At 35.9% G+C, this 12,800-nt stretch overlaps 1 protein-coding gene across 1 annotated transcript in view; it reads right to left on the bottom strand.

Annotated features, from left to right (window-relative positions):
• The window catches only part of Ddx60 (DExD/H-box helicase 60), a 134,808-nt gene that overhangs the window by 39,551 nt on the left and 82,457 nt on the right, over positions 1–12,800 (bottom strand). The window contains exons 20-25 of the mRNA XM_012516703.2: positions 11,723–11,838; positions 10,738–10,880; positions 10,528–10,637; positions 6,708–6,812; positions 5,939–6,067; positions 4,244–4,368 (exon numbers count right to left, since the gene is read on the bottom strand). Of these exons, the coding sequence (XP_012372157.2) occupies positions 4,244–4,368; positions 5,939–6,067; positions 6,708–6,812; positions 10,528–10,637; positions 10,738–10,880; positions 11,723–11,838 (728 nt within the window). The remainder of the gene's footprint in view (positions 1–4,243; positions 4,369–5,938; positions 6,068–6,707; positions 6,813–10,527; positions 10,638–10,737; positions 10,881–11,722; positions 11,839–12,800) is intronic.

Below are 12,800 nucleotides of genomic sequence, written 5' to 3'. Positions count from 1 at the left end.
AATTATTAATTTATTTAATTGGATTCAGGGTCTTGCCATGCAGCTCAGACTCATAGTGATCCTCTTGTTTTCAGCCTGCCCAGCACTGAGACCACAGGCAGGTGCCACCATGCCCAGTTGTAGTGGCTGGCTCAGCACCCAGGGCCAGCATGTTATCTGGTACCAGGGATCGAACCCAGGTCCCTGCACCTGCCAGGCAGGCACCTAGGCTACCAAGCTATCTCCCTAGCCCAAATGTTTGATAAGTTCATTAATATTTTTCTTTATAAATATATTAAGTATATATCAGAATTCAGAGGATGCCACCCACACTTCAGCTTTCCAGTATATTAAATATCTTCAATTAAAAGTGCTTGAAAAAACAGCAGGCTAAGGATCGTTTTCATAAAAGTAGATTAAAAGCCCACATGAAGGAGATTCTTTTACCATGCAGAAACTTCTAGTAAAATGAGGTCCCAGTTGTTGATTTTTTGAAGTATTTCCAATGCAGTTTGGCTTCGGTTCATGAACTGTCAGCCTACCCCTGTATTGCCAAGAGTTCCACCTACTTTCTTTTCCAGTAGATTTAGTCTTTCTATTTTCATGTTTATACCTTTAATCCATTTTGACTTTAGTTTACTGCCTGGAGATAAACTCTGGTTTAGTTTTAGTTTTCAGTATGTGGAGGGGCAGTATTTCCAGCACCACTTGTTAAAGAGGCTGTCTTTCTTCCAGTGAACATGTTTGGCTCCTTTGTCAAAGATAAGATGGCTGAATGTGTTTGTAGTTGTATCTGCATCTTCCAATCTGTTCCATTGATCCTCAGGTCTATTTTTTTTGCAATTTTATCAGAGTAGCTTCTTAGTATAATTTCAAGTCAGGGATAGTACCACCTCCTGGCCTGCCTTTGTTGCCCAGGACTACCTTTGTTAATCTAGGTCTTTTCTTTTTCCAAATAAATTTTAAGAATGTCTTCTCTAGCTCTGTGAGGTACCTTGATGGTATTTTGATAAGGATTGCATTAAATCTGTCACAATTTTGGGACTACTGCCATTTTCCCAATGTCAGTTCTTTCTATCCAGGAGCAAAGAATACCTTTCCATTTTCTGAATTCGTCTTTGATTTCTTTTTCCCAGAGCATTGTAATTTTCATTGTATATATCTTTTACTTCCTTTGTTAGATTAATTCCTAAGTGTTTCATTATTTTTAATGCTATTGTGAACAGTGTTGTTTCTATAATTTCTCTCTCATCTGTGTAGAGGAATGCTATTGATTTGTGGGTATTGACTTTGTATCCTGCTATGCTCCTAAATTTGTTTACTAATTCCAGGAGCTTCTTGGTGGAGTTTTTGGGGTCTTTCTAATAGATTATCATGTCATTTGCAAATAATGATAGTTTTACTTCTTTATCTATTCTTATTCCTTTTATTTCTCTCTCTTGCCTAATGGCTTTAGCTGTTGACTCCAGAACTATATTGAATAGGAGTGATGATAGAGGGCATTCATGTCTTGTGCCTAATTTGAGAGTAAAAGCTTTCAATTTTTCTCCATTTAGAGTTATGTTGGCTGTTGGCTTGTCATAGAAGGCTTTTATCAGGTTGAGGTATAGGCCATCTATTTCAATTTTCTCTAGGGCTTTGATCATGAATGAGTGGTTGGACTGTGTCAAAAACCTTTTCTGCCTCTATTGAGATGATCATGTGGTTTGTGGTCTTTGGCTCTATTGGTATAGCATATTAAATTTATAGATTTGTTTATGTTGAACCATCATTACATCCCTGGGATGCATCCTATCTGGTCATGGTGTAAAATGTTGATGATTTACTGTATTCTATATGCTAATATTTATTGAGTATTCTTGCATCTGTATTCATGAGGGAGGCTGGCTTATAATTCTCTTTTTTGGTTGAATCCTTCTCCAGTTTTGGTATCAGTATAAAACTTGCCTCTAGGAATGATGAAAATATCATACCATAGTGATATATGTGTACTCATGTTTACGGTGGCACAATTTGTCACAGCCAAAACTTGGAAACAACCAAAATTATCATTACTTGAGGAACAGATGAAGAAAAGTCCTTTTTTTAATACAATGGAGTGGGGGCCTGGCCCTAGCTCAGTTCTTTAAGTGGCTGCTTCCACAAAGCTGTCAGCCTCAGGTTGTTGTAGTTCGATCCCCACAACCCTCCAGCCAGCCAAAAGTGCCCTGAAGGCATTTGAGGAGCAAAAAAAAAAAAATCCTTAATACAATGGAGTATTACTCAGCTATAAAGAAAGTCAAACTCAAAACTTTTATAGGTAAGTGGATGTAACTAGAGGGTATACTCATGAGTGAAATAAATCAGAACCACATGTATAAATATTGTATTGTCTCCCTAGTGTAAGAACCTGAAAGAATAAATAAAACCTGAAAGGTGTAACAGATATAGTATAAAAGAAAGAAACTGAACTTAAGGATTAAACAATGAAGATGAGAGAAAGGAGAAAAGATAGGGAAAAATATGCGAGTATATATACAGTATGGAAGAGATGATTGACCTAATAATTTCCATCATTTTTTTTTTATCTTGACTAACTTTGTCGGCTGATATCTGCTATCTAAGCAACTACATCAAGAACAGCAATGTGTAATACAAAAACCATGCTTAAATACGTCTTATCTTAGTTTTCTAAATGTGGACCATGTCTAATGTCTTCTCAATAATTATTACACTCACTTTAAAATACATTTTTAAAAAAGCTAAGGTTTCTTGAAGGCAGATATTAGTGTTCAATTGTTTGTCCAATTCTTCCTAACTGTAACCATTAATCTGAGCAACAGATTTGATAGTAAAGACAAAGAATATAACAACCATTGTTAACTAGCTATTCTTGTTTTGAAAAAATGTAGCATAAGTATTGTTGTGTGCTACCCTTTGTCTATCTTGGTTTCTGGGGTCTTTTCCTTCTGTTTTTACTCTTCAAAATAAAATGAAATAGAATAAAATGTTAAAAAGAAAAAGAAAGAGGTTCTTTTACCAGAGGGAGAAAAATATTTTTTGTATAAAGGTGAAGTTAAAATAAAATGAAATCTATGAAAATCTGGTTAAATTAAAATTTCTCCTCTGATTACATCTCTAACAAACTATTTTACCCCTGGTCTGTTTGTCCAAACTCAGTACTAAGTGTTCAACTACAAGTCCTTGGGTTTTCATTTTCTTATAAAGGGTCTTATACATTATCTAATTTATTTTAATTTGTATGCTTTGCTTTTGCTGCTCTTCCTATATATATAATCAATTGTCAGACCCATTAGAAAAGTGCTGAGAGACTACAGGTACAAAGAATGAAATTAACTTTGAATTTCTTTTTTGTAGTTAGACTTTTGAAAATATCCCAGAAACATAGAATGGCTCTTGTTTCTAACATCCTAGCCATTTCTGAAAGTAAGGTAGGTGAGCTACGTAAGTGCTTCCTGGTCCAGAAGTATATTTTCCTTTATCCAATAATAAAATAACAGAATCAATATTACATACATCCCCAAATATCAAAATATACATTTTCATTCATCTGTCATCATTATTTTAAATCTATGTCACCCATGAGCATTCATTACTATGGCCATGTACAGTGTCAGCATGTACCATTAAATTTTGCAATGAGAAAGCAGTTTATTACAAAGATTAGTGACTTAAGTATAGCGTGAAATGATCTGATCTCAAGCTATACATTCTGTCAAGATGAACCCAATTTATGTCACATTTTCCATTAAATAAATTATGTTGTGAGCTAATATTTTTAAACTTTGTTACTGTATACTTTTGCACATAAAATCTATTAAGCTTTCAGTACTTACAAGTCAGAATTCTCATCACAATAAATTAAAAATACTAAAATTTCCTACCAGTAAGTCTGCTGGCATATCACAAGACATTTTAATTTTATATGAGATGCTTGTGTACATGTACATTCAATTTGTTTCACAAAGAAGCTAGACATGTACTAAAATTAAGACAATAATTGTAACAATAAAGTAGTAACAGTCTGCTGTACAAGGAAAGAAAAACATGGGCTAAAAAAATAAAGAATATAATCTATAATATTAAACTAAATTTAAAACCATTGAACTAGAGGGGTATGTTTTTAAACAAAACATGCATTTGACTAACAAATCAGTCCCCCAAATAATAATGAATATTACAGTACAAAACTAAAGTTTGTCTACCTCTTTCCACCTTAAAAAGTCTCATGTAAATTACAATAAAAACAAATTATATGACTTACATAAAAAATATCGCAGGTAACTTATCCATCTCCCTTAATTTTTCAACAAGAAGTGGAAATTTCTTCATCTTATCTTCTGAACTAAAAGCTGAATCAGGGCTAAGAGATTTCAGTACTATTTTAGCCTGCAACAATAAATTTAAAAAACACTTATGTCTTGTCTAGCAAAAAAAGAAATGGATTGCTACTATTTTCTCAAAAATTTTCATAACTGTCTAATCCATGTTTCTGTGGTTCTTTAAATAGTACTATGAGTATATGTATTTTTGAAACATGCTTAAAATAGCCAAAGAAATATACAAATAATTAAACTAGGAAACAAAAATGCATGTAGTTCAACATATAATATTTAAGACCACTTGAATCAGCCTAAGGGAAGGATGGCTGAGCAGCAGACCCTGCGTCCAACCCGCAGGAGGGGAGGGGGAAGGCAGTGCTTCCAGCCTCTTAGGAAGGTCATCCTCAGTACACTTTCAAAGGCTGTTACATGGAAAAATAAGTATAAAAAATTGTCATGATCCAAGTCCGTGTCCCCAACACGTCTTGTGCACAGAGGTAGGCTTTTGGGGGTGCTGAATCACGGGCACCACCGCTGCCTACTGCGAGAAGGTGAGATCTGGTTGGACACTGTGGCCCACAGGGTGCCGCTGGAAGGCGCAGAGCGTCTCCCTCCCTGACTCCTCCCTTCTCTGCTTCCTAACCTATATACAGGGAGCAGCCCCCTCCGCCAGGCCCTTAGTCTTTAGCGCCGGCTTGGCCACCTAAGGACCAAGACCTCCATAACTAGAAGCCAAATCTATCTCTTCTTTACATGGCAGCTGTCTGGTGTTTCATCTGTGCAAGTAGGAAAGCTGCTAAGACACTAATTATTTCATATTCCTGAATTGAAGGAAAGCAAATTAAAACATAATGGGAAAAAAATCACATGAGAAAACTAGTATGTGTCATTCTTTAAAAAAATCTGCAGTCTCAATTTTTGAAAATAGGAACTGTGGTGCCAGCCCCACCCCCAGGCATGCTGACAGGGCAATTGAGACTGGGCTTGGTGGCGCTCCCTATAATCCCAGCTCTTAGGAGGCTGTAAACAGGTGGATCACTACAAGTCCCATCAAGTAATGAGACCCTGAACAGCCTGTAGACCCTTCCCTACAATACAAAAAAGAAAAAAAAAGAAATAAAGAAAATAAAAACTACAAATATAAAGATAAAAACAGACTTAATGAAGGGCTAGGAATATAGCTCAGTGGTATAAGCACCTGTCTGGCAAATATAAAGTCCTGAATACTATCCATGGTACTGAAAAAGAAAAAAAAAAAAAAAAAGAACTGACTTAATGAGTATACTGATGATTTTAATCAATAGTATGAATTGAAAAAACAAAAATTTTTCAAAAACTCCAAGACTAAAAAAGTAACAAAGAATAAAAATTCGCAGCTACCATGAGGTAAGATATTGACCTTCTGTTCCTTGTGGTCATAATGTCTGTGAGAAATCTCTTTTTCATGTTTTAGGAGACACTGAGGATGAAAGAAAAAAAAATTTCCCTCTTTTTATTTTACCTCAGGATGACTAAACTTTATGTACAATTTAAAATGCCAAAATGAAAATTGACAATTAAAAAAATGGTATTAACTGACAAAACTCAAGAAAACAATAAAGACAATACAGTGCTCTGTAGAAACATGTGAAAATTACCTGCTTTATATTGCCATTTTTAATCCAACTCCTTAATTCTGCCTTTAAGCTCTCTTCATATTTTCTAGCATCCATCTTTTTAATGATTAATTTATTCTTAAAATGAGTATAGTTCTCTGGACACAGTTTCTGAAAAAAAAATATCACAACACAACATAAAATTATGCCCAAGACTTGAAACATTGTTAGGGATGATGTCTCACCAGCATCATCCAAGCTGTCGAGTTCAGAGACTGCTGAACTTCTTATTTTTCTCAAAAGCATCTAAGACATGAGACTCTGAGGTAAGGAGAAGATGGAGACCAATTAAGTCAGAGATGAAAGAATAAACCACAGGCATAGAAAGAAAGGACAAGGGTGGTCACAGGAAAAGGTAGACTAGAAAACCAACGGAGAAGAGGAGACTAAAATACCACAGTAATTCATGTCTTGAAAACTTCTCTATTAGGGCCAGGGAGATGGCTCAGTGGAATAAGTGCTTCCCTGGCAAGCGCAAGGGCCTGAGTTCAATCCCTGGTTCCACCAAAAGAAATAAAATAAAATAAATAAAATAAAATACCACAGTACTCAAAGGTGGAGAGAAGAAGCATTTTCACAAATTAAACAGCACTTAAAACTTCCTAAGAAGAATGGATGCAGGCTGTCTTATTTTTGAAGAGCCCATAATTAGCTTTTAAAGGTCAAACACAAGTGAGGAGAAAGGGTGAGAACTCAAAGCATCATCACTACTATCCTCTATAATAGCACTAATTTCATGAGTATCATTTACCTGGGCCTGTGGCCAACTCTTCCAGGCTTGAAACATGCTGTCATACAGCTGGATGCTTTCTCGAGGTGAAAGCGTAAGATCAGAAGGGAATCCATACTTTTCAATCTATGTTTAAAATGAAATTAAACCTTTTAATATTCTTTTTGTCACATATCTTTCTTTTTTTTTGTCTCAGAGGCACAAACAGGAACCCAAAGTCAATGAATGGCATTCAACCAAGTGTTCAAATGTTAGTAGTAATGTTTTTACATGCTAATAACATACCACCCATGAATGTATTTAAATTACTAAATTATAAAAACTCCAAAACTTCATCAAAAAACTTAGATATATTTCCTAAGATCTTTTAATTAGGCTAGTCTTTTGTGGACTATGTTTATAGCTCAAGTCAAGAAAGCAAGAAGATAGAAAGATTTGTAAATGCTGATAATATCTCTGTTCTGAAACTGAATCTGAAATGGTTTTAACTGTGAATATGATTCTTTACTTTTATGTGGACCAAGCAAAGCTAAAAAGGATGAATCTTTGTTTTAATTCCAAGATTGGAACTGGGTCAACTCAAAGAAAAGTTTCTCCATTGACCTTGAAGACATTACAACAAACACCCTCTTCCATGTGTCCCTCACTTAGATCCCCTCTCAGTCTTTAAATAGTCACTAGTCTCAAAAAGTTTTATTGAACATTTCTGCTATCATCCACTACTGCTACAAATTGCCAGTGAAAACCTGGTTAGTGGCCTGTAGATAAATATTTGCTATATCCTGAATGACTGAGATTTTCTCCAAGTTTATACTTTAAAACATAGTCCCCAGTGTGATGGTTTTGTGAGCTGAGAGCTTTCGGAGGCAGAAGGTCATGAGAGAAGAACTACTATAATGATACTAGTTTGTCTTTCTCTCACTTTTTTTTTATAAAAGAAATCCCAGTAAGCTACTTTGTCCTTTCTACCAAGTGAAAATACAGCAAGAGGGGGCCATCAATAAACCAGAAGATGGGTCCTCACCAGATCCCCAATTTGCCAGAAGGTTGATCTTAAATTTACCAGCTTCCAGAACTACAAAAAATAAACACTGATTTTTATAGGCACCCACTCCATGTAACTTTTACTATAGGAGCCCGCTGAATGGACTAAGATAATGTTTCTACAAAAAAAAAGAGGAAGGAAGTTCATATATTCTACTAAATAAACCAGATTTAGGGAGATTTCTCATAGGAAAACCTACATCACAAAAAAAAAAAAAAAAAAAAAAAAAAAGATATAGTATGAAGATTTATCTAGAATAAGTAAATAGGTCCCTTGAGTTATAAATAGCTGTTAAATGCTTATAAAACTCATTTTAAAGAATTTTAAAATTCTTGTTCAAAGTGATCACTCCATGTATAACACTGCTAGAAAAAAAAACAAAACAAAAATGAAGGTATTTTATGAAAGAGAATGTACAAGAAAGTTCATCTCAGAAAATCACACTAATGGGCTAGGGAGATAGTTTGGCAGTCTAAGCACATGCCTAAAAAGCAGAAGGACCAGGGTTCAGTCTCGGCACAGCATGCTGAGCTGACCCTGGACCCACCATGCTGGTACTGAGACCGAGTATGGTGGTGCGTGCTTGTAATCCCACTGCTAGAGAGGCTTAAACAGGAGGATCACAATGAGTCCAAGCTGCATAGCTAGACCCTGTACCAAATACATCAATAAAAAATTCTAAAAAGTAAGAAAAATCACACTAAAATTCCGTATCTCGGTGCTTGTTCCATATCCTGAATATAGGAATAAACTGTACTTCTATCTTACTCAATCTGGTAAAACAAAAAAAAAAATTAAGAAATGATTTATATGTTCTTTCAGCATTTTGCTTGGAATCACCATTTAGTCTCCCAATTTGAATAATAAAAGCTGGCTACATGGGAAAGACTGCATTAAGTTAAGCAAAAATTCTAATTTAACATAATATTTCAGATTGCTAGCATTTTGTTTACTTATTATTACTTGAGAATGATCATTTATACTTCCTCACTAAAATGAAACAAAATAAATCTAAGTATTATTATTATTTTGTAGTTGTATTTTAGGGAAGTGTCTACAGGGTGTTCAGGGTCTCACTACTAGATCGGACTCATAGTGATCCTCCTGTTTACAGTCTCCCAAGAGCCGGGATTACAGGTGCACACACCACCATGTCCAGTCTCAATTGTTGTCTCAGCACACCCCGGGGGTGGGGCTGGCACAGCAAACCTGGGGATTGAACCCCCAGTCCCTGCGCCTGTTTGCAGGCTCTTTAATCCACCCAGCTATTTGGCAGGCCCTCTAAGAATTATGAATTTTCAAATATAGACCTTTGGTTGGGTCAGTAAGATACCAAATGGGTTTTGAAGTCACATTCTTTTATGAAAGTTTGAGTTCCCTCATTTCTTAACTGGAAGCAAATTTTGCCAGTGCCATCAATTTGATATGAGAATTAAATTAAGTATAACAGCCTACCAAAGTACATTTTACATTGTGCATATCTGTTGTGTCATGTGTCAGGGTAACTAATTATCAATGCACAGGTCATAATTTTTAACTCAATTTACTAATTATAAGGCTAAAAACTGGAAATTTCACTTAGCTGTTGTTCACTATACAACAACAAATGAACTGGCAAAGCTTAAACAGTCTAGGTAGAAAATGAAGAAAAATAAAAGGTCACACAATTGCACTGTCTTTGTTTATGAGAACAATCATATGCCATGATTCTGTTTTTTTGCAAACTCCCAATTCTTGTACAGCATCCCCATTGTCACCGGAGTACTAGTGCGGCTCCATGCTGCGCAACAGGGAGCTAATAGTTTATCTAGGACTTCTGGGGACGACAGTTCTGCAAAAGTCAGAAGCTTTTCCTGTGGGCCATGAAAATCAGTGACAAATGTCAAACAACACACCTCTCATCCAGAAACGAGTCAGGTGTGGATTGAAAGAAATTCCTGGCTATGGTTGGATTAAGGCCAGCTCCCTTAACCTGATCCATAGCTGCCCTTGGGAAATCATTTTTCTCCTTTGGATAAAGGAAAAAATAAGCTGTGCTCAGTAATTCAGCGAGTGCTCTGAATTACTATGTGCATTGCTGCTTGAAGATAACCTGCCTAGAGCCATCTTACACAAAATAGCTATTTTAGAGTACTATGCTATGTTTTAATTTCAAGTAGTGGCAAAATGTTAGATAATCTCTGGATATCATGGGAGGGGAGAAAGAAAGAGGGAATTGAGGGGAAAGAAGGAAGAGAGGAAGGAAAGAATGGAGGGAAGGAGAGAAGCGGGGAAAAGCTTTTGTTATTTATGTTTGGGTTATCATCTGTATTCTAGGTTAAGAGAGTGAATTAAGACTCTTTCCAAGAATCCTAGTGGAAAGCTAGAATCATTCAGGTTTGTTCATTTGCTTTCAGGAGCCAGTGAAAAATTGAAAATTGTACCAAAGGCTATAAAGTGACTCACGTTCATTAATGTATTTGTTGGCCAGATCCCAGAGAAGAGAGTGGGGAGTCTGAGATTGCTTGCTTGTCCCATCATTTACTTACCTTGAAACACTGAGTCACTTAAGGTTTATATGCTCCTCAGCTGTAAAGTGGAAATAGTAGTAAGACTTCTACCATACAATTGTGACACCTTTAAAAATGACATGCGAAAGAACAGCCCCTGTTGCTTGTAAAATCAAGGTGGAAACATGTTCTGTAAAGCATCTACCCTTTAATTCTGAAAAGTATCAAGTAAGCAGTTTCTACATTATGTTATAAATATATAAATAATTTTATTCATCAGAACACACGTGATGTAGTTATTACTCACGTGATCGACGGTTAGTGCCGCACAGGGGTGAAAGTGATCTAGACAAATGTCATCGTTTTTGATGGAACATACATGCTTCTCTAAATCATTGTATCTCTCTCCATACAGCACTAAAATTGAAGGACACAACTTTCCCAATTAATGGAAATGCAATGACTGGGAAGAATTTTAACATCAGAGATAAAATTTATAAGATTATATAAAACCTACCAAGTCTAACTTTGTAGGATTGCTTTATTTGCAAGTAGCCTTTCGAGAAACTGGCGTGACCACCAGCACTTCTTTTGGAAGCTGACCTTTTTTCCATTTTTTTGTCTTCTTGTCTCCAGTAATGTTTTACTGATTGCAGCCACCTTAACAATAAACGTGTATTATTTAGGCAGAAATGGAAATACTTTCCATTAATTAAATAGTTTCAGGAGAGACAACTGACAATTTTATGCCTTAAAGGTCTATTTCAGAGATTGAAGCCCAGCCTAAGTTCTGCAAGCTATGGCTTTTGTTTGTATAATTTAGTGTTTCTGCACTTTGCTTTCCATATTTTAAAATGGAAATAATAGCGGTAGTGATGGTAGCGGTAGTAGCAATGGTAGCAATAGTAGAAGCACTGTTTTCTACTAACAATAATAGGAAAATAGTAAATCATAAGCCTCGCTGGCATTTAAAAGAAATTAATATATCCAAAGCACTTAGAAAAGTAACTGGCACACAGGTAGCTTTATATGGTTCAATGGCATAATTGTTATTATTGTGCAAAAATCACCCTCAATGACAAAAATGATACACAGCTTTCAACTGATTAGACTTTGATATCTTCTAGATATCTGTACAAAGAGGGACAAAATACATCTTAGGATCAATGGCTGAATGTGGTATCATATCTCTACTACTGGCTTCCTGGCAAAGAAAAAAATGAGCATATGTCCATTTCTTGTTAAGATATTTTGATATATTAGGGGAAATTTCCTACTAAATTGAAGATCTGGCTGGAGTGGGGCATCCTTAATATTTGTAGAGGGTAGGCAGTACCTTCCAGGAAAGTACTGGAAAGATAGAAAGCACTATCTTGAACATCTAGACATAAACTATTAGCTAACCAGAGAAATATGAAACTCTTAAAGACTCATGTAGAAAATATGAAAGTCAAATGTTTAAGATGGGTAAGTATTTGCACCAAACTGGAATACAATCCTACTCTGTGAGATGTTCAGGGTTACTTATTGTAGCTGAAAGAGCCAAAAAGGGACATCGGATCATGACAAGGAGATGCTCCCAGACTTCTGCTCCAATTTCTCCACCAAGACAATGGACCTGCAAAAGAAAGAAACTTTCTCCACTGACAAGGTTAACTTCAAAACATGAAATGAAGATGTGAAATCCTTATGCATAATTTCCCACTAGCATTATTTATATATGCCAAGTTTCAATATATATTAGAAAATCCAGGCATTAGTAAAGCTGGAAACCTGGATTTCTCTACATTCTTATGTTCCATCCAACAATGCTTCCTCTTGGCTTCACTTTGAAAATCCTGTGCTTTTCTGTCCATAACTGCCGCCATTGAAGCCACTACCACATCTCATTACCCTCATACCGTAGCTTTTTGACTACCGTCCTTGCTTTCTTTCTTGTCACCTTAAATCCCTCACATCACTGTCAAGGTTATGAGGCCTGCCATCATTTGTCACTGCTGCCCATCTACATTCATCTCAGGCCAGTCTGCCCGCATCCGGACTGTGATCTGGTCTCCTCACTATTCCTTGGCCACACCATTCCTGTCCAAGAGCGTCCACCTTACTGTGCCCTCTGCATAATATACTCCTCTAAATAAAATTTTAAACAACAATGAATACTATTATTGCTTCTTATTAAATCTGTAGAATTCATTTGAATTCCACTCCCCATAAAAGACTTTCATTTCATGATCACCAATTCCAGAGTTGTCTTCCTGGGACCTTGTCATTGTGGCTGTGACCACCCATGCTTTCTCTTCACAGTGCTTACTAGTAGGAGTTTACAATCATGTGAGCACTTACATGTTTCGCTTCACTTTCTCAATTAATCTGTAACTTTATGTAACCTTATACCTGGCTATTCCTAGCACTGACACAGTGCCCAAGGTCCTGTAAGCATTCCCGAAGTACATGATAAATAAAATTAAAGAATTTCTTTTGACCTAATAGACTAAGTAGAATAGGCAAAAATTTTCACACATGATTTTAGTTAAACAAATTTAATTGACTCTTGACAATCAAGGACATGTAATCAGAACT

This window comes from Octodon degus, unplaced genomic scaffold (genome assembly GCF_000260255.1).
Source record: "Octodon degus isolate 3935 unplaced genomic scaffold, OctDeg1.0 scaffold00121, whole genome shotgun sequence".
Classification (NCBI taxonomy): Eukaryota; Metazoa; Chordata; class Mammalia; order Rodentia; family Octodontidae; genus Octodon; species Octodon degus.
This window is presented reverse-complemented; position numbering and strand designations above follow the sequence as displayed.